General features: G+C 42.5%; 1 protein-coding gene across 1 annotated transcript in view; it reads left to right on the forward strand.

Moving 5' to 3' along the window:
• The window catches only part of TENM4 (teneurin transmembrane protein 4), a 354,979-nt gene that overhangs the window by 230,282 nt on the left and 101,447 nt on the right, over positions 1-23,250 (forward strand). The window contains exons 14-16 of the mRNA XM_075143906.1: positions 340-366; positions 8,008-8,154; positions 14,388-14,485. Of these exons, the coding sequence (XP_075000007.1) occupies positions 340-366; positions 8,008-8,154; positions 14,388-14,485 (272 nt within the window). The remainder of the gene's footprint in view (positions 1-339; positions 367-8,007; positions 8,155-14,387; positions 14,486-23,250) is intronic.

Consider the following 23,250-nt stretch of genomic DNA (forward strand, 5'->3'; position numbering starts at 1 on the left):
AGCAGAGCATTATAATATTCTGCCATATATATCTATACACACACATATATATACTATATATATATAAACACATAAACTTTTATATAAAACTTTCCTGTTTCTCTTCCTGATCTTAACGAGCAAAGATGACCGGACGCCTAAACACAGCCTTCTTGAGCTCTTTGACTGAGGAGGGCTGTGCTCCACCCTTCTTCCTTTTTTCTCTCCTCATAATCAAGGTTTTTCTTTTCATATCACAGTGAACTCTCCTTTGCCTTTCTAGCACCTGCACAGTCTCGTAGTAAGCCGCAATGCACTTATTCAATCCTACTTTAAATGTCCTGTCTTTTATCTCCCAAGCTCACTATCTGGATAAGGTAGTGAAAGGTATGCTCTTCCTTCCTATTTTTCCTATTGTCTTTGTGTTTCTTTTAAAAAAATGCACCGTGAACATGCTGTGTTGAGGTTGCATCTCTTCCTCATTGTCACCAAAGTGCTCCCTAATGTCTGGAAGGGTGAACTTTCCAGTCATTTAGGTAGGAAATACGTCCGTGAGTGCTGTGACCCTGTGTTAACATCGTATCAGTGTTCCTTCCCGTCCCCTTGTCCCTGCCCTCCCCTCCAAGTCATCTCTCATCCTCACCCCTCCTACCCAGGTAAGGCAAGTCAGGAGGAGACAAAAGTGTCTGTGAATACAGCAGGAGCCATGTACAGTGATGTGTTTTAATCAAATGTCTATGATCCATTTTGTAACAAGCAGGTGAGTGCACTTTATGTGTGGAGTCTTCATGTTTTTGATCCATGACTGCGAAGTCTTACGTGGGAACTTTGAGTAATGATATATTATTTTTTTTTCTTAATACAAAAATGTTATGACCTCAAAGCCTCTGGTTGTATATATCCGCAAAATCTATTGAAATTAGTGACGTGACATTAATGTACACTACAACAAAATCCAACCCTGTGTTCCTATTTGTAAATGTAAAGTAAATCTAGGACCCAGGTCTTTCTTCAACAAAGAAGAAAAGGAATTGAACTGCTACAGAATAGAGGTAATCTGCTATCTTAACAAAAAAATCTCAGTTTATTAATCAGAGCAATGAGCTAAATTAATTTAGGATTTTTAAATAGAAATAGACAGTTCCACAATGCATTTAGCTTTCTAAAAATATTGAAATAGCACACATCTAGTTAAATACAACAATCTGACAATAAATATGATTGAGTTGGACACACATACCTTTCTACATGGCTGATTTGACACTAACAGCAACACAGTGCTGACACCACGCAGCATCATATGTTCGCTGGTTAAACAAACCAAAAAATCAGGTTGAACAAATCATTCCATAGCATTACCTTCCTTTTAGGTTGTGAGCAATCAGAAATAGCAACTGTGAGAGGCTGATGAAGAAGGACAGATATGCCAAAATGTTTGTCCGGTGAACAGTTAAAACGAAGTCTCTGCCATATAGGGCTCTTGTGGTGTGGCAAGAAACGTGGTTGTCCTACTGACTTCACTTCTCTGGATGAATTTGCAATCTAATGTTTCTGTCTTGTTTCCATTGAGGCTTAAAGGCAGGTTCAGGTACAATCCAACTAGGGAAAAACTTTGAACAGATAAACAAATATTAATGATAAAATGTCCACAGTTTAAATAGGGAGACTTTCATCTTCAGTGTAATGCAGCACCTGATAGCTGTCCTTGGACCCCTCTTTATAGATCAGTGGATTGTTCAGTGGTAGTTAGTTTTCTGTCATTGCTTAGTGTCAGTAATACATGCTTGACTTTAAATTAGGAGAAAAAAGTATATTCTTCTTCTTAGGTCAAGGAAAGAGGGTCACTTCTTGTGCCCTTTTGAAGTAATAGTGGTGGCATCCTTAGAGGAAGATATGGGCCATCACTAGGGAGTACTATCAGAACCTCCTGTTAATGTTCCACATCTCAGTGTTTTGCATTTCAAAACCCCAGGAGGACTCCTTTTCATCTCAATATGTATTGGAGAAGGTTGGATCAAAAGGTAGCAGATAAGCACCAAGAAGATAGAAAAGATGAGAAATCATCCTGCAGAGCTTGGCTCCAGGGACCTTCACTACTGATTTGCCTATTCAGTGGCCCAATTTTTTTTACTAAGTCTTCTGTAGCTGTCATTTTTCCTCTGGATAGCCTTTTGACTCACCTTTATGCCCAAGAATAAAGACACATTATATTTAGTATTTCAGGTGGGTAACAGGTTAAGCAACGTACTAAGAATAAGAGATTGTCTCTTACCATGCATGGCCTCTTTTGGAAAGATTGGCAGTCGCTGAAACATTAAAAGTACGTGTTTTTTACTTGGCTAACTGCATGGTGTGCATTTTTCAAAACTAAATTACTCATGCCCTTTTGGCTTTCTTAATTATTAACATCTTTTTGGTTGAAATCCCTTCCCAGTAATCCTGTGTTGTCAAGGGTGAGACTGATTTATTGCTGAATCTTTCCTGCAGCTTTACGGTAAACCAGTAAGTCAGAGAAGATGCAGAATTGTTTCTAAATTGGAGGGCAAGTTTCAATAGCACACATCAGCATGATTAAACCAAGAAGCTCTAACTAGAATCGGAGTGTAGTCTTCTAAACTAAGGCCTAATTAACACTGGTAATGCTTAAAATGAAAAGAGGTGCCTACTATTAAAGAGGTGCTGATTTTAGAGAGACCTTCTCCATCCAGAATACCATTGGAGCTGATGGTACATCAACGTAATTAATTCCTATTGTTGGTTATCAATTCTTGCTCTTAAAAAATAACCACATTAACACTGTAGTGAGGCATATAAACAGCTAGTCTGAAATGTAAAGATGCTGAACAACATTTGAATTCAGGAATGGCTGCAAGGTAATTTCTTTGGGCTGCTTCTGAAGTCTGAGAAGCAGTGAGAACCCAAGGTCTGACCACAGCCAATTCCTTCATTTCGACAGTTATAAGCAATAGGAGCTGTGGCAAGTAACTTTAATCTTCGTTTTACAGGGTGCATCTGATTAAGGGTTTCTGGATTCCCACCATCACAAAATATCATGGTGGTAGTTTAAGAGTTGAGTGTTTTCAGGACACTTTACTGGGTTTCTCATAATTTGCAGGATCAGCTGATGCTTTGCTCCTCCCCTTCAGTCCTACAAAACTTCTGCAGGTCACTTACTGATTGTTGTTCTCTTAAGCTGCAGGTGTTTGCATCCTCACATGTTGCATTCAGCCGTGTCCTACTCGTTTCAGAGCTCAACCACTGTTTATTGGGACTTGCTAGAACATCCATCAGTGCTTTCCTACTGACAATGGAGGAAAGATAATAGCCTTATCTTTTAAGTCCAATTTCAAGTGGCAATGAGGCTTGGCTTGAAGAAAAATCCCACTGAACATTGTTTATAATTGGACTAATTAGCGAAGGCCTTAGCTGTACAGATCATTAAGAGCAGATTATTTTAACAACAAACTGAAAATGGCAGGATAATTTCTTACTCTGGTGACAGTCTCCTTTGACTGTGATAATCTTTTCTTGTCTAGTTCAAAATTAGTCCACTTTTTATATTGCTTCCCTGGTCTGTACTGTCTCTTCCATGGCAGACCTGACATCCTTGTGAATGTCCCACAGTATCATCATCTTTCAGCAGCGCTTTCATGTGCTTCCGTTGGAAACTCACATAAAGGGTTTTTCCCCCCCACTCAAAAAGCCCTATTCACACATTTAGTTCTCTTAGTCACCCGAATACAGTTAACAAACACAAACAGGAATAATGGATCACTAGTGACTCTAGCTATGAGAAATCAGAGCTGCAAGATTATGGTGGTTTAAATCTGTGAGGATTAAGCCATCCTGCTGTGTTGATATTCAGAAGCACTTTGGAGGCAAGATGATCTTTTTGCTTTATTCCCCAGCATGGGGGAAAGGAAGGGATAAAGTTTATTTGTATCATCTTTTCGTCAAGTGCTTTGGAGTGCACTATTTGGGGAATGGAGAATACTGTACATTCCTATCTCTGTAGCATTAGTGATGGCCAAGCCTTTATGCAGTGAACCAGTTTAGAAATAATAGTACTTACAGGTCCATTCTCCTAGATACATTGGCCTACACATCCATGTTAACTTCTAACTTTCTGAAGCTACAAGTCTTCTGACAGCTGCTGTTTAATTCTGTTGTTTTCTACTAATGATTTCCTTTCTCATTACTTCTGAAAACTGTCTGCTCTCCTACCAAACCCATGACACAGGAGAGGTACAATTTAATCCTCAAAGCACTGGTACTTTGCTGTACCTTGTAATGTAATGGTTGATATCTGAAAACTTTTATGTTTGTGGATCTGTGAAGAAGAATTCAGCTCATTAGGAAACAGACTCTGACTCCTTGGAAGAGATTTATCTCATTAGGAACCAGAGATTACTCTCTCCTTGACGGGAGGGGGTAAATTTGCTTTCTAGACTTGAAAGATGTCAAAACAATGGAGTTCAACATTACAGGTGGGAGATATTCCACTTTAGATATCTACAGCGTAGATGCTTATGTCTCAGCTAGTCATGCTGGGATCCCTTAACAGTCAAGGAAGAGGAACAGACATTTTGGGAAGGCATAATCTCATAAGATTCTCTCTCTCTTCTGTCTCTCGTCTCCCGACTGATGCTTTTCCTCTGTCTGTCTGCCTTCTGAGATGCTTGACTTAGTTTCTGCGGGTCCAGCTCGAAAAGATTCAGAGGAAATCATGGAAGTCCATTCAGATAGTCTCAAACACATTTCATATAGACAATGAATTGCACACAAAATTCACACGTAGAACTGAAAGGAGTCTCCTCAGTTAGAGTCCAGTCTTCTGCTGCCAAGGGCAACCATATTGTGTAAAACTTTATATAAATTTACCAAGCTCTATGGATAGATCAGTGAGGCTTCTTCTCCTACTGGGAGGTTACTCCAAAACTTTATTTCTTTGATCCTGGGAAATGATTTTTTTTCTTCCTAATTTCCAGCCAGAATTTATTCATGCTAGGTTTATGTCCATTTGTTCTTATGCTAGCATTATTCTCTTTAGCTTAAATAGCTGTTTTCCCTTCTCACTGTTTATCTGTTTCATGCATTTGTGGAAAACAATCATAGTCTTTTCAGCCTTTGCTGTGCTAGAGTAGACAAATCAAGCTCTTCTCATTTCCTCAGGTGCAGAAGGTGCTCCCATCCAAATTATATCAGCCATTTTCTGCCATTACAAATTCCCCCTGTCCTAAGCCTGGGGCAGTAGAGCACATACAGCTATATATGAACTCCTAATTTTTACAGTTATATTAGTTTTTCCTTATACTTGCTGGACACTTCTCGTGAGACATTTGAAGACCATTTGCTTTTGTCAGTCTCAGAGCAAGTGATCAATCACTACAGTATCTTTTCTGTCTAATAATGTTAGATCTTTGCTTTTGAGATCTTTGTTCCAAAGATTATTAAAAGCAAAATATAATTGAAACAAAAACAATAAAATGAAATTCCTCTTTTCCCTCTGAATTTTCATAATGTGAAACCTCCTAGGCCTAACTTAAACCATTTCTAGGATTCGGACCTGTTCCTACATGGCTTGGAACCAAACCCAGGAGGATTTTTGTCTTTAGCTCACAGCAAAAACTTCTAAAACCTATCTATCTTCTTCCCATTGCAGAAAATAAGAGTCTGCTCCAGGAATTAAATACTACTTGTTGGGTTAAAAATCTAGTGGTATCCAACCCTTCTTCTCTCATCCTTTTACAGTGGTGTCTTCAGCTTCACTCAACTCTTTTTGGTTCTCACTGCACTCCTGTCCAGGTCAACCCCACAGCACCTTTGCAAGAAGTTTCCTGCTCAGCCTCTGCAACTGCAGAATAGAAAAGAACATTTTAGGATGGGCTATAAAGAGTCCAAGCAATAAAAACATGAAGTGTGCTCAATGGTGATGCACCAGCCAAGCTCTAATGGAGCCATGCAGAATACACATAAAGTGAGATTTCTTCAGAGGTTTTTCATCTAGACAAGTTTAGGCAGATTTATAAAGAGGGGAAAACAGTCATATCTCTACCGTCAGAATGATCCTATCCAAACTGAATTTATCTACTCCAAAGTGGGTCTACCTACCTAGCTAAGTAATTTTAGCAGGTTATTTTAACAAGTAGTACGCTTCTTCCTCTCTCATTTTCCAAACAGCTGAATGCTTTCAGCATGTACTGAGAGTAAGTAAAGGGAACAAACACATAAATTAGCTCTAGCATTGGAAAAAAAATCAGATTAAATGGTTAAAAGTTTGGCACTGTTTTAAGTAACTGAAGGCTGGGTATTAAAATGGAGAATTTCAAGTAGCCTTGCCTATAAATAGCTCTTCTGTAGTACATAAATAGTAAGATAGTGTACAAATACCAAAATACACACACACACAAGCGTGCTCACGCATACACACGCACGTTGTATGCCCTGCCCTGAGAATACACACTCTAAAAGACTGAAATACAACAAATATGTTTGTAAATGAAAAATTTATTTAAGATCCTTTTAAAGAACTTTTCCTTACCACCTTTGTTTCTTTTTCCATTTGGTCCCTGTAAATCTGTCACTTGTTAGAAAAACGATCCTAGAGAAGATGTTAAGTTCACCATGAAACAATTCTGTAGTTAAAGGACATTTCTGAACGACGTTTCCCCAGCGCAGGACCCGCGATGACGTGGTGTGCTCTACCTGCTGTCCCAGCACTTCCTTGGGCAGACCCTCATGCATCATGCGGTCAACCAGATGTTGCAACGACGCACACCTCTTCGCCATCGTGTTGTAACCCTTTAGGACAGGATAAGTCTGCGGTGTTTGCACAGTTTCACAAACAAACCTGTCTTGCAAAGCTGAGGGCCTGAAGAAAACTCAAACTATGTGGCAGGATTGCACAACACACGTATAAATAGAGAGGGCCTTAACATAGGGTCAGGAAGACTGAATTGTGTTCCTGGTATAATCAGTCCTGCTGAGTGACCTTGACAGTCACTTCAGTCCCTTGTACTTCAGTTTCCTAAGCTGTAAAATGTGGCTTACATTTCTGACTGCTTCTCGATAAAGATTTTTGAGCTCTGCAGGTAAAAAGCCCCCAGAACTGTATAAGCTAAGCAGCCTCCCTCACACCGCTGCTTACTGTGGAAATTACTCTGCTATTTTCTTGGGGGGGAAAAAAAAGGATGGAAATCTCGTCGAGAGGTCATCAGATGAGAAAATCAAACCCTAGTGAGCAGACTGGGAGTTGGGTGTTCATCCTCCCTAAGTTTTATCGCCTATAAAAGAAACGCCTGCCTCTGTGCTGGGCTCTCTCTCTAGTCACTGGGGAGAAACGGGTGTTTCCAGAGCGTGCTTCAGCTCATCAGTGTGGGCATCTAACCCACACGAGGGGATTCATGCCATGGGACAGACTTTTCCTCTGCTGACTACGGAGAGAGTTGAAGGTATCTCCGTTATAGATGAATTGTAACCGGATGAGATGAATCCCACCTAAAATGACTACAGCAGAGAAACTGGGTGTTCTCCAAATATTTTCTAACATAGGAAGTGCCTTCCCTTTCCAGCCAGCTTTGACTGCTTACCAGTCTGAGGTCTCAGTATTGCTGAAAGCCAGCTGCTTTATCCCACTGGGTGTTAGGAGGGTGTTAGGAACTTTAACCCCACATGCAATTTAGGTAACTCCAAATCTTACAAAGCAAAGGCTTTGAGAGATTCAGAGGGCAGGGTGGGGTTTACAACCAACGAAGCAGGAAAATCTCATTGTCTCCCTGAAGCTCACCATTCCCTCGATCCGATTAGTGAGGATGTGCTGTGAGGACCTCCTGGGAGATAGCAGCCCATTGAGTGGTCACCAATGTCCTGATACCGAACTGGGACAGCCCACTCCAGGGGGAAAGACACCAAGTGGGAGTGGAGAAATAAACTGAAGGCAAAGGGAAAAATCTGTTTAATTAGCCCCTTTCCAGGCTGCGTGGCTTTGTCTTTCCAGTGCATTTGAACGTGTGGCTGTTTGCCTTGCAGAGGGATGCCCTGGCTTGTGTAACGGCAACGGCAGATGCACTCTGGACATGAACGGCTGGCACTGTGTCTGCCAGCTGGGATGGAGAGGAGCGGGCTGCGATACTTCCATGGAGACAGCATGCGGCGATGGGAAAGACAACGACGGAGGTAGGACATGAGCACATGTGATATGTCAGGCTTCGCAGAGCCTGTAAACCTTGCACAGCGAACAGTCAGCTGGGCTTGATTCTGCAGGGCAGATTGTTTTTTGACAGCTGGTGGAGAACAGACAGCGAAGACTGCCAGGCTGACTCAGCCAGAGTGGATGTGAATTCAAACGAAATGGATTTGGACTTGGGGTGCCAGGGCTGAAGAGGGAGGTTTGTTTATCCTCAAATCAGGTCCATATACCAGAGAGCAGGCAGAGGCTATGCGTTCGTCCTATCACTCCCAGCCGGATGGCTCAGCAGCGATACAATGGGACCACCTCAGACAGCAAGCGCCCCTGACTGTTCGAACTTTGGCCTCACTGCCTGAGGTTTTCATCAAGGCTCTCTGGTAGGTCACTACTGACTTGGGATGGATGTTTTGCAGAAACGTAGAGGCTTCGGTGACTGATCCCCATGCCCGCAAGCCATCCAATCCCTCTCGAACCATGTTTTATTGATTACAGTTCCATATGTAATGATGTCAGGCATGTGAATAATAGCCCTGCGTAATGCAAACTTAATATTCAGAGTTATCTCATTACAAAGGAAACCCTGGTGCAGTGTGAAGGTTTGAATTAGAGGGCAGGAGATGAGATATTAAATTTAAGGCATAAGGGAGACTGCATAATTTGTTTTGTTGTCACTCAGCAAAAGGCTTTGTAAACCACAAGTCTGGGCCAGGACCCAGACTGTGAAGTGGAGACTGCATTTTGCAAGCCTCTGTTTTATCATATTCACAAGAACAGTACAGTTAAAAAAAAAAAAACAAAAATAGCCAAGCCAAGACTGTGATTATCTGCTTCACAGCAACTGGGATTCTGATTGAATATTTAAAATACTTCTGCACATCTGGCATGGCAAATGGACCAAATTATCCCTTTAGAAAAGATGGAAAAAAATGGAGAACCATAGAAAGAGAACACGCTATAAAACAAAGGTCGCTTTTTGCCTCACATGAAACTGAATATCACTGTACTCATCTTTCCTATTTACAGATGACACAGGGCAGCAATAAAATTCATCACATCAGATGTGTAAAAATTATGTTAAATAGAGCCAAGGATAATCCCAGTTTCCATGGAAAAAACCCCAACAAAAACTCTGTAAAGTTTTTAGAAAGAGAGAGAGGGAAGAAGGAGTAATCTAGCCTAACATACAAGGTAGACCACATCTGTATAACATCAAAAAGAGCATGACCAGACTCCGAGCTGGCTGGTGGAACACCATCTCCTCGTATCTCTTGGTTCAAGGTGCTAACCTTGTAACTGGGTTACCCTCACCTTGAAACAAGCCGTTTGTTGCCTTGCTAGCCTGCAGGACAGCAGATGTAGACAGGAGAGAAAAACGGCATCGGCATGTTTACAAGTTAGTGCACATCAGCTGCTAACTTGCATTTGGTGAACTTGTGTGGAGCAGTGGTGTACACAGCTAGAGCAGAGCAACTGATAGGTCGTAACATATTGCCATGAGACAGCTTTTTCATGTGTCAGAGCCCACAAATGAGTGTTGACTTTACTCTTGGTACACTAAAAAAAAAAACATGTACATGGTTTTACAGTTTACAGATAATCCATGCCATACACTATGTGTCGTGGTTTAACCCCAGCCGGCAACCAAGCCCCACCCAGCCGCTTGCTCACTCGCCCCCAGTGGGACGGGGGAGAGAATCAGAAGGGTAAAAGTGAGAAAACTCGTGGGTTGAGATAAAGACAGTTTAACAGGTAAAGCAAAAGCTGCGCACGCAAGCAAAGCAAAACAAGGAATTCATTCACTGCTTCCATTGGCAGGAAGGTGTTCAGCCATCTCCAGGAAAGCAGGGCTCCATCACGCGTAACGGTGACTTGGGAAGACAAACGCCATCACTCCGAATGTCCCCCCCCTTCCTTCTTCTTCTCCCAGCTTCATAGGCTGAGCATGACGTCATATGGTATGGAATATCCCATTGGTCAGTTGGGGTCAACTGTCCCGGCTGTGCCCCCTCCCAACATCTTGTGCCCCCCCAGCCTCCTCTCTGGTGGGCTGGGGTGGGGAGCAGAAAACACCTTGACTGTGTGTCAGCACTGCTGAGCAGTAACGAAAACATCCCTGTGTTATCAACACCGTTTCCAGCACAAATCCAAACCATGGCCCCGTACTAGATACTGTGAAGAAAATTAACTCTATCCCAGCCAAAACCAGCACAGCATAGCTGTTCCTTTGATTTTGCTACATTACTGCTGAGGACTCTCCACAGATGAAAAGTGGAACAAATATACATTAACCTTCTCTTAACTTGGTTTTTATACATGTGTATGGATCATTTGTGCTGTATTCGTGGGTTCAAGTCTAGAATTTCAACCTCTGAGACGTAGGGGCATCAGCAGTGGTGAGGCACGTCTACTTTGGAGCCCGAGTTCCTTGTTTAGCACAGGGATTTGAATATGGTTACATGGACTGGTAAGGAAAGGCTGATTCTGGACCTGTTTTCTAGTTGTTACGCTGATCCCTGTAGCAAGACAGCTAGAGCCATTTGAAGAACATTTAGGTTGGAAGGGACCTCCAGAGTTGTCTAGTTCAACCCCCTGCTCAAAGCAGTTCTAATTATACCAGGTTGCTCAGGACTGTGTCAACTCTTGAACACCTCCAAGGATGGAGATTCCACCTCTTTGGGCAACCTGCTCCAGTATACAATCATCCTTATAGTAAATGTTTTTCTCCTAATATCTAATGATAATTTTCCATGTTCCAACTTAATGTCTGTTGCCTTTTGTCCAGCACCATCTGAGACCATCCTAGAGTACCCCAGCTGGCTTCTGGCTTCCCCTTCACAATAACTTGGATCTCTAGTAGAACACATATATATGTTTCATGTGTGACAGCAGCCTTTGGATTTCTCAGATATCCAAAGGCATGTCAAATGACACTTAGGCACCTGTGTTTCAGAAGCAGAATTGAGCCCATATTCGAGGCAGCCACTTTGTCACCACAAACATTATACCCTGGGAAACTGCTGTGCTTCGAAGAGCACTGAAGAGATGGAGGCCTGAACAGCCTCTTGAAAGAGCATGTAGTATGTGTATGAACACTACAGCTTCTCCCTCTTTTGGGGTCCTATCACAGTCTCTGGAGTGATGCATGCTCAGGGCTGGAGAAAGGTGGTTTATTTGTCTGTTCACTGCAAAGGATTTCAGGGCTATTGCTGAATTCGTCTTCATATGCACATGAATGTAGGCAATGGAGATGGGAGTCCTTTCATGACACTTTAGAAGTCAAACATCTGAGCTAGTCACCGTGGCTACCATCAGCGGAGACAAATGGATTTAGGGCATGATCTCTCTGAGCTTTCAGATATCACCTCGTAGGTGCCTACTTTTGGTTGGTGACTGCTGCCCGTCGAGTCACTTTCTGCTCAGAGCAGCACCTCTCGAAGCTGAGACACCACGGTGGGGCCGTTCATGCTATGGGGGGGCTTCACCCTGCCTGAGCTCATCGGAAGCTGGTTCCCGTGCTGTGGTATCGTGTGTCTGCTAATCAAGATCCCTGCAGCCGGAAATTCCTCGGGATAATGGGAGCTGAAGTCAGAATCTTTTTCATCAGATCCCAGCCTAATCATACCCTGAGGGAGACGGGTACCAAATTACAGGGCGTGTTTGCCTCTTAAATCTGGAGGCTGTTCAGATAAACAATAACAAGCTAAGCAGAAGTCACTCAGAGAGAGACTCGGTGAAATGTAATCTCGGTTCAGGTTAGAAAAAAGGTGTCTGGGAGAGCAGTCCCCTCTCCACACACAAGTGTCATTTGTCAAAGCTAGCGCTTAGGTTTCACACCCAGGTCCACTTTATTTACACTTTTAAACACAAAGCCCGTCAACTTGAAAGGAGTTGTAGCAAGTAACTGAGAGCAGGCGATCATCCAGTATCAGTCAAGGGAAAACAGTGCAGTGACAGAGTTTTAACGATCTGGGTAAAAGGCTAGGATTTTGCACGTTTGACCTAAGAGGCCACCTGTATTACAACAAATGGGAGGTGTTTCCTTAAAACAAGCTGAGAAAAGTGGTCCTTGCCTCTCTTTGGCAGAAAATAACTTCTCTAATTCATGGCTGCAAACACTTACTACCAGAGAGTAGTCCTGTCTCGCCCCACACTGAGTGCTCTGTCATGTGCTTGAAGAATAAGAAGTTTGAAGGTTTAAAAGCCAAGGAAATTATCTTCTGTGACAAGTCCTAGAAGTGGAGTTAATGGCATTTGACAAAGCCTTGATAACAGGCTGATATGCCATAGGCTAAATATGGGCTCCGTTGCATTTGTAGACTCCTCTATCAGGCACAGAGTGTTCAGGAAAAATGGAGGGGAAGAGGAGAGGATATTCTTCACAGTCTCACAGATATGCTGTTGGGCAGCAAAGCCGTGTTAACCATCTTTGCTCTGGAGAAATCATCTCGTGGTATGACTCCCTCCATATTGAGAGCCAGAGAGTTGGCTGATTCACCCTATCAGTGTCTGGATACACCCCACTGTCCTGAAACCATGAAAGAATTACAGATAATAAACTCAATTGCTCTTTTGGTCTAAATGTTCTGTCTGATCAACACAGTAACTTCACTTGAGGGCCTTTGTTATTGTTTTGGGCTTTTCCAGAGTAGCGAAGTCTTCCAGATAGGGTAAAGCTTGTTGGTTCTCTGGGAAGTGGAACCGACCACATCTTTCATTTCCAGCTTTCAACAACTCTAGTTGCTAAACAGCTGCTGAACTGTGCCCAAAGTGAATCTACTTCGCTTGTGAAAGGCAAGAGTCTGCCTTAGATGAAAAATATGTCTGGAATATAAAAGTTCCTAATATTTTCTAACCCTTCATATTCATTAGAGGTTGATGTTCAGTTGTCTGCTGTTCTCTGCTGCCTCTTCCCAACTGAAACACTTCCAAACACTTGTGTTGGTGATTACTGCAGGATAATTTAAATAGATAGATAGACAGATAGATAGCTTATCTTCCCAGTCAAATAATGCTGGCCTATCCTAACATATATTGTACACCATTACATTACATAGAAGTGTAGCAACTTCATTTTTCCTGCGTGTCACCTGGTCAATGATCTTCCTTTGGGAGTGAAGAAAATAAACCATCCTCTTCTCTTTTTCTGCAAGAAATGTAGTAGCGAAGCTTCTGCCCCTCAGTTTATGTCTCATTCATGACAGCTACAGCCCCATTCAAGGGTCAGGTAGTGCTTGTAGGAAGGTGGAGACTTGCCTAATGCTTTGGGACAGAAGCAGCATTTCAAATTCTTTGGCAAGAGAAATTTTGGCTCTGCATGCTGGCCTTCTTAACACCCATGTGTCCACCATCTGTCCACCACATGCCAAATACCGCGTTAGGGAACTGGCAGGAGTCTGCATTGCTCTTTGCCAGTACGTAGGGTTACACCTGAAGGTAGCGGCAGGGTTGTAACGGGAATTGTGGAGAACCCCAGAACACAAACCTTTGTCTTTGCAAATGCTTGAGCTGCTGACAATGTGGTGGGGTGCTTTCAGATTTCTTTTTTTTCTTTTTGCACACTGTTATGAACCTTTACTTCATGCCTGCAAGGATTTTATAACACAAGAAGATTGTCTCCTGGGCATGGTGTGGGAGCTGTCTGCTTCCTCGAAACCATAAAAAATGATGCATTAATGTGCTAGCCACATTTATGAAGGGAAGTGTTGAGATCTGAACGCACCTGGGAAAACAACCGTCATAAATTAGCATTTACCATCACAGATAGATCCAGTCAAACAACAGGGTCATCTTGGAGGAACCACAAAGCACTGCTAAAAAGACGAGAAAGTCTGCTGTACCTGAAAAGATTGGCTAGCTGGTATAATTTGTTATAAATCACCCAGCTTCTCATCCTCTGTTTTATGATGACCGTTAATCAACCTTTCCTCACGTAAGGGAACAAAATGACCAGTTCACATGTTCAGGTTTCAGTTCTTTGCTGATTCTGTGTTGGACGGTAACACTCGAGTATCACCCGCTGCCGGTTGTTAGCACTGGGGCTGTCAGGAGGGCGGTGTGAACCCAGGCATTACAGCATCCAGAAGCAGGTGTTGGTTGTGCCATTACGGAGGATGATGTGTTGTGAACTGAGGGTCTAGCAGTGGCTGTGGGTTGTCTTGACAGCTTGGGAGAGTTCTTAGTGCTTTTGACTAGTCCTTAATGAAATGCCTTTGATTAATAGATTCAGAAAGAAACCGTGAAAGTGTCCTCTGTGTCGAAAGAAACATACCATTGTCTGCTGAAATGAGGGAAGTTACTGATGGGAAGGAGGCACTGCTGGTATGTAAGATGTAACAAAAGGTGACATGAACCATCTTCAGAAAAGACAGGCTTGGACATGCATTTCGCAAAGCATTTTTGCACCTGAAAAAATGCTTAAACAGAGTTTGGGCACCAATGCTCAAAGGAGAAATTCAGGAAGGCTCTGCCAGACCTGCTTTAGCACCTGAGGCAAACTCTTGCCTCCCTTTTGGAGCAGAAAGTCCCCTTAAAAACCTAAGGTTTTTCCCCAAGTGTGCTCAGGGTGCATAGAGTGCATGGCCACTTTCCTCTTCACCAGGATTTGAGAAACATGCCTATATCTGAGTTATCCGAGACCACTTTCCAAGTTGTGCTCAGATGATTGCTTGAATTGCCTTGGATTCAGTCAACAGAATATGTTAGGGTGAACTTTTCAGCAGTAGCTTAACACTTGCAGCACTTGCCAGAAAAGTGAGAGACCTTGGTGATAAGGATATCTCAGCTGCTGAGGCTGTGAACCCGTTGCTCCCACAAAAAAATTCTAAGCTCTGAGTCCCTTTTTCTCAGAGGAATCTCTTTTGAGAGGTGCTTTGGCTCCTGAAGGAGGCAGTTTCAGGTACGGTATTCCATAACCATCCATCAGGTTAAGCAACCTATACTGACTGCACCGTCTGAATGCCACTCTCTCCGCTGCTGGGAAGGGCCCTCACATACATCCCTTGCTCAACTTCATGAACATCACTCCAAACATAGATTGCCTGGTTTCTGTGGTGCTCTGCTGGTTATACAATGTGTAAGTCCCTTTGTTAAAAGCCTACCTGGAGAAAGGAAGAAACCCATGAAGCCAGCTGCATCAATTGTATCTTCCAGAGCAATGATGAGTTGGGGGATTCTGTGAACTTGTATGCTCTAAAGACATTATTATAGCTCTGCTTTATGCCCAGCTAGTGGTGATTATCGTATATTTTCCGTCATTTCCTCCTTCCTCTTCCCTTCTTTTTCTTTTCAGATGTTTTGTTAAACAGGAATGTAGCTCTGGATTAGGATGGACTTTTTGCAGAGTATTTCTGTAGGACTAGCACTGCAGAGCTCGGCTTCTGCCCTAGAGCCCAAGGAGTGCTGTAATTCAAATACATGATTACTATTACATATGACTATATTATTTTGAACTTGCAAACATGTGCTGAGCACTTAGAGAAAGATGTGAGGGCAATTCCTTTCCCAGGCAGCCAGCAACCTAATTTAGCCAGGATACAACCACTGCAAACCTTATTCAGGCAAAATCAAAACAGAGCAGGTGGGATAGAAAGAGTGAAGAGAACATTAATAGCTAACGTGATCACAGGGGTTTGACAGTCACATTGCTTCTGTTCCTTACATTTGTATTTTGTTTCCCTTTGGTTCCTTACAGTGGGGCCAAAAGCTACAACTCTTTTGTTGAACAGGTGAAACTTCTGTCTGCAAAGCACTGGAGTGAAACCTATTTATTCCCCAAATCTAGTTGAAGTAAATTGAGTGTCGGTCCTCAACTCAGGGCAGAATATCATTACTCCTGTAAAGCTTCATCAGCACAAGCATTCACATGAACAATAACTTGTGTTTTGTGCAGAAGTACTGAGCCATTCCTTTAGTCTCTGTGAACCAGAGTTTAGACTAGAGATGGGATGGTAAAATCTGATTTGCTCAAGGGTAAGACTACCACTTTGTTAGCTTTACCTCGGAGCATCTGTATTTTAAACCCGCCCATCCAAACTCTCCCAGTAATACATCCAAAAGCATCACAGAACAAGACAGACAGTGTCCCCGCGAAAAGTGATAATGTTGGCTGGTGAATGGCACAGAAAGCAAAGTGAAAGATAAGAACTGGATGAGGCGAGAGACTCAATTATTTGTATAATCAGTGCATTTTATGCTTTCGTTGGCAATGAAAATACTCCTGAAAGACAATGGTTTTTTATTGTTATTTTTCTTTCTAGTTTTGCTTTGCCTAGTACAGTTTCTCACAGAGGCTCTTCCCGCTGCAGTCAGTGGCAAAAAGTCTCGTGATCTTCAGCAGGAGCAATCCTTGAGTTTGTCATATATGCTGTCCCAGATTTACCCTAATAAGGCTCCTTAGGCTCACCTCCTCCTGCCTGCCTGTGTGTCCGGGGCTCCCGATGTGCATCACGGTCCACAGGATGCTCTCTGCCTACAAACAGGTCCGTCCCTACATGTGCCTGCCTGTTCCAGCCCGACACTTGACACGCAGCACCCGTCAGAGTCTGCTTAAACACATAATAACACCTCTGGCTGAAGGTTATTTGCATTCGGTCGTTGATGTTAGCATGACGGATTTTTGTTGCAGCATCCATAACTCTGTAGAAATGCTCAATTATTCAATCTCAGTGAGCTAAGACGCTGCCCATTAAATCAGCCAACACAATTGTGGGGCCATGAAAAGTCACAGCTAATTTGAAATTTTATTAGCTCTCGGCTGATCTTGTTTATTGCAGAAGCAGTCTCTCAAAACCAACCCTTTGCTTCTGCACAAAACTCTAATCCTTGAGACTTTGTTGGTGCTGCATGGTGGTGGGTGAGGGACTTGGAAGCTAGACTGCATGAGGCTCGAAAGAGGAATGAGACTGCGGTGGGATTTGTGAGCATTTTGCAGCCAGCAAGTGCAGCAGCAACCCAAGGAATGCAGGGACAGCCGCCCCATTGCTGCTGAAGAGTAATTATTTTGCACGATAGTAGTGGCTGTGAACATGACAATTAGTTTTTGTTCTGGGGAGGGAATATGTCACGCTCACCATAGTTTAGAAGTAAGCCAAAAGATCTGCCTCTCCTAATAAGCAGTGGTGTTCAATAGACACAGAGTTTTTCCTATCAGTTAGTGGCTGGTTGTGTGCTTTAAGATCTTAATCCATTCCTAGCAAAGGAGGCTTTCAGAGAAGCTGGAGAGTCTGGACATGAAGGCTTACAGGCCAGGAATGCAGTCACAAAACCCTTTTAGTTACTCAGCACCTGCCCCATCCTGCGTGCTTGGGAGGGAAGGAGCATGTCCCATTTAGCCAACCACCTGGCAGATGTGGTGCTTACCATACCAACTTTTCTTCTATCATAACACACCTAGAACAGGTTCAGTTTATTTGTTGTTTTCTTGAGAAGAAAATTACTTTTGGCTTGGATCCTGCAACTCCTTGTGTGGTAAATACCAGAGAGCAGGAGACAGTGCTCCTCCAGCCCACCTGAAGCTCCTGTGGACAGAGTAAGCAAGACACAGCCCTGAGTCCTCCACACTGACCCCAGTAGCTCCAGATTTTCAAAACTTCTGGTTGTTTTGGGTGGCTGTATTTTTTTGCGTGGTATTTAAACATCATAAAGGGCACAATTTTCAGAAAGTGATGGGTCACAAGAAGTGTTTGAAAGCCAAATAATTTTAAGTTGTTTTAAATTTGGCATCCAGGTGACTATTTGTGATATTGAGTATCTCGTGAAACTCCTGAATAAGGTCAGCATTCAGATCTATTGTCATTATCTGATGTAGCTGTCCCAGTTGTTTAAAGTCAGTTAATACCAGGTGTTTTCCAGCTGACCAGTGTCATGCTTGTTAGGCCAAGGTCCTGCTCAAAGAAGGCACAGATAGCTTTAGAGTTCAATCCTGTCGTGGTTTAACCCCAGCTGGCATCTAAGCCCCACCCAGCCGCTCGCTCACTCTCCCCTGGTGGGATGGGGGAGAGAACCGGAGGAGTAAAAGTGAGAAACCTCGTGGGTTGAGATAAAGACAGTTTAACAGGTAAAGCAAAAGCCGCGCGCAAGCAAAGCAAAACAAGGAATTCATTCACTGCTTCCCATCGGCAGGCAGGTGTTCAGCCATCGCCAGGAAAGAAGGGCTCCATCACACCTAACGGTTACTTGGGAAGACAAACGCCATCACTCCGAACATCCCTCCCTTCCTTCTTCTTCCCCCAGCTTTATATGCTGAGCATGACGTCATATGGTATGGAATACCCCATTGGTCAGTTGGGTCAGCTGTCCTGACTATGCTCCCTCCCAGCTTCTTGTGCACCTGGCAGAGCATGGGAAGCTGAAAAGTCCTTGACTACCTAAGCACTACTTAGCAACAACTAAAACATCAGTGTCTTATCAACATTATTCTCATACTAAATCCAAAACACAGCACTATACCAGCTACTGGGAAGAAAATTACCTCTATCCCAGCTGAAACCAGGACAATCCTTTCCATGAAGCAATGCTTGCATGGAGAACAGGCTGAAAATATATTGCAGGTACAAATCTTTAATGAGAATTGTGGTTATTTCATTGGGTTGTGCTGGCACTTCAGATGTTTTATGAAAGAAAACAAAAAGGCAGTCTCTGCTCCCGAAGAGTTTACAATCTAAGGTAGTGTTTGGAAGAGCTCACTAATGGGATTGGTGGATTTGTAGTCTTTAAAATGGGATAGAGCATCTTTCTAAAAACAGTATTCCAACTCCACCTACAAGAAATGAGTTAGATGCAGTAATCCCAAAATAAAACTCGCTGTCTGGTGATATACAGAGCACAGATTATCTGATTAAAGTGGACTTGGTCCCTTGAAGAATAATGTTAGCTGAATAGATTGGAGCTGCTTTATCGTAAGTGGCAGAAAAGGAATGTTTTTTGCTGAGTCCTGATGATTCTCCTTCATGTCTGGAAATGAGGGAATGGGACAGGGCTCACAAGATGACTTCCAGAGGTCCCATCCAGTCTTACTTATTCTGTGATTACATGATTCTTAGTTAAAGATGCAACCCATTGATCACATTATTTACCAGATGTGGCAATGTCTTGCCAATAGCTCCCTTTTCACAGAGGCAGTGATTTGATTCACCTCATGGTCACTCTGAGATCACAAAAGGTATTTATTTCATGGCTTTACACAAAGGAGGTCTGGTTTATTTTTGGCAGGACTGCCAGCCATAGGTCTTATGGGCATCTGTGTCTATACAGGATGCATAAAATGTCTCAAAGATCTAAAAACTTGTATTGCATAGAAATGCTGAGGAACACAAGAGATGGCTTAAAATCTGACTCAGTGACAGATCTCAAAATTAATTTGTTAATTTAAAGGCATCCATGATTGAAACTCTTTCTAGAGGGGTCCCTTGGGATTGGTTGTTGGATCCAACCCCGTTCAACATTTTCATCATTGTCTTAGAATGTAGTTTAAATCTCTCCCAGTAAAATCTTCAGGTCACCTAAAGCTTGGTATGGTGGTAAATAGCATACCCAGATCATTTTGATACAGAGTGATCTGACTCACATCGCTACAAGGTCACAATCAAACAAAATGTGTCTTAATGCAGCAAAATGCAAGATAATACCCCTGGGAACAAAGAAAGCGTGTTATACTTACGGGTTGGGAGACTTGAAAAGCAATGACTCAGAACAGGATTTAGAGGTCACTGGAGATAATTGTCTCAACGTGAGTTCTCAGTGCAAGGCTATTGCTAAAAGGCTACTGTGAAGCTTAGAAGTATAAAAACGCAAAAGTTGGGAAGTGGTCTCTCTTCTGTACCCAATATTGCTGCCACAGTTCTGTGTCCAGCGTTGGTGCCCACACATAACAAAAGATGTGAAATTACTGGAAAGAGATCAAAGGATGCCACACACAAAAGAAGTCCAGCAGCTGGAAAACAAACCTTACGATGGGAAGTTTAATCTTCCTCAGCTGTTCAGAGAAAAGGTTTGGAATGGATTGTTGCTCTGTGTGGAGGGACTTGCACATGGAAAAGACATCAGAGCATGCGAGGCAGAAGGAAATATTGGTAACCTTGCAGACAAAGGCAAAACAAGTTCCAGTGGTGGGATATCGGAGTTGTTAGACAAATTCAACCTTGAAATAAGAGGCAGTTTCCTAGCAGTAATTAAGCATTTGAATAGCTTACCGGAGGAAGTGGCGGACTCACTGTAGTCAACTGTCTTTGATATATGAGATATCTTTCTAAAAGGCTTTAATCCAGTTCTGGGGGGAAAAAATGAACAGCCTGTGTATATAAAAGGTCAGACAAGCTGATCATAGTAGCCTCTTTAACCTTAAAGCATATGAATTACTGTAATCCCTCTACGCCGGACTTTCAACCTTTCATGGAGGTAATTCGGCAACACATTTGTTCGCTGGTCTGAAGTGCCGTGATCACATTATGGCTATGTGTAGAATAAGGGAGCTGCCACTTTCTAAAACCAAGAGCTGTATAAACATGACCATAGCTGAGAACTTACTGTGCTACGTATCTGTGCTCTGGGAGCTACCGGAATTAGGAATCCAGGCACGGATCATGGGTCTCTGTGGCTTTGCTGCTGCAAAACTTGGGGTGCAGAAGCCACAAGGTCCCAAGTTCAGCTCCTCCTGTTACTTGTCTTTGAAAATTTTGTAGTGAATTCTAAGGAAAATTCACCTTTATGCATTATAAATTTCAAAGGTGTTTTGTATTATTACTTCATATTGTTTTGTGAGATCATACCTTGCTATATTTTCCTTTGCTGCTGGTACTAGCTTCCCACATTTGTTTTTATCTATTTGGACCATTAAAGCATGAATTTTATTTTGCTCTGATTTTATTTTCTGTTAATCCATGCATGTCCCTGAATGCCTTGTTCTTCATGGGTAGGGAGCTTCTTGCAAATGTCACTTTATCCTCACTCTTCTGCTGGATCCAGTGAGAGATCTCAGGGCATGAGAAGTCATAGCTGTGTATAATTTCCTTACAATTCACTGGAGGGCACCACTTGGATCACTTGTGGACTGTACAATAAAAAACAAGAAAACAAGAAAACAATATGAGATGGAGACATCACTATTTATGATCTGGTTTGCAGCTTAACTCTTGCTGTTCTCCGTGGCTCAGACAAAAATGTCCTTTACGTTTTCCAAGTGAAAGAAATGCTTTGCGCTGAGACTGCTGTTGATATTGGAGGGAGTTGAGTAGCTAAACCCCATTTCAGCTCTTGAGGACCTTAATGACTTTAAGATGTCAGTGACGAACCTCTCCGGTGTAATTAACCCCAACTTATTCCATACAGGCCTGAAACACGTTAGTTGAAAGGCTTATCTGCAGATGAGGCCTCAGCATTCCCACCTGTACAAAACATTGTCCTGTGCATCTGTTCTTCAAATATTTATCTACCGTTTCCTGCAAAAACAATTTCCTTGCTATCTTGCAGGTTCAGGTCCCAAAACACATTTCTGATGCCTGGAATAAAGACAGGGTAATGAAGAGGTATGGTACAGCTGGTTTGCTGTCCTCTCAGCGGAGTGTCGGTAGCCTTAGAAAACATTATTAATGTGTGGGAGAAAATGACAACATTTTATCTTGCTTGAAACTGTAGTCGATATAGTAACAAGGCTGGTTTGTTGTTTCTTTTCTGTCTCTTTTTTTTCTATCAGGGAGCTATGGATAAGCATATTAGGTCTATGCAGGTCTTTACTCTGTGAACGGTCTCTCAAACTCCATCTGAGATTTGACCTTCCAGAATCCTACTGGCCTAATCGTCTGCAGCAAGTCATTTTTTTAATGGGCAAATAAAACGTAATTAGTTCTTTTTCATTATCACTAGTCATCAAGAGAAAAGGCAGATGGGTAGGTTTTGTGCCCGAGCTGATAAGTTTTTGTGGCAATTTTGCAAGGAGTTATAAAGATGTAGAGATATCAGAACAGACAGAGGTAAGGATAATGGATGGGATTTTCAAAAGCACTTTTGCTAATCTAACACTGCTCCCATTATCATTAATGGCAGGTGCAGAGCACTTGTGAAAATGACTCACTGTGTGTGTGTACATGTCTACATGGAGCAGATATTCATTGCACTTCGACCCACGCGTAGACTGGAAGCTCTGGGAACGCTGAATAGGCTTTTTGTTCAGTTTTCTGTGTATGGGTAACCACATGAAATGATGTTGCAGTGAGGTTTTATGGCACTAAAATCTTCCAAGAATGGAACAGGTATAACTCAACAGAATCCAAGTCCATGGCATGTAAGCCATCGATAGTACTAGAGCAATAATAACAGATCAGATTCTCATCCTATTTATATTACAGTAAATTCAAAGCAACGCCAATAACTTTAGTGAAAGGACTTCTAATTCATGCTGGTGTAAGTGGGATGAAACCAAAGCTCACTATCTGTAATAATGACAAACTGTCTTGTTTTAATTTACTGTTTCTTTGAAATGAAAAATATATTATCTTGACGACTCCAAATCTCATCCCACTTCAGGAGAGACCTACCTCTCAGGACAGTGTTGCTCTCCAAGCACATTCATTTCTTGCCTCTATGCTGAAATCATTAGTAGGACGCTAGCTGTAAAGGTGGTTTCTCTGATACATAGAGCTCCCAGCCACTCCTTTCACATAGGTCTTTGAACAGCCATCACATGGTAACAATTTTCATTCACTATCAAACTGTCTTGCTTGAACTGATGAGTTGGAAGTGAAGGGCTCCATATCCCATTACCCCAGAACAAAAACATCCAGTTCCCTTATCTGATTTAAAGATCCATCTCTACTACATGCTAACAACTTTTATTTCTAAATTTAATGCTTCATCAAACCTCTTCTGAGCTTTTTTTGTATTTCCTTTCCTGTCACCGCTTTTTACTAAGCTGTTTGCAATGAACAGTGGCATCTCAGAATGAACTGGGGAATGCTGCTATGGTGGTGGGACGGGAAGTAGTACTGTCTGTGCGTTTGATGACTTGACAGATATGCAAACCCTCATTTTACTAGAGGACGCTTGGCAAGATTTTCTCATGTGTGTCCACTGCTATTATTGTTCTGATTACT

The sequence above is a fragment of the Calonectris borealis genome, chromosome 1, assembly GCF_964195595.1.
Source record: "Calonectris borealis chromosome 1, bCalBor7.hap1.2, whole genome shotgun sequence".
NCBI classification, from domain to species: domain Eukaryota; kingdom Metazoa; phylum Chordata; class Aves; order Procellariiformes; family Procellariidae; genus Calonectris; species Calonectris borealis.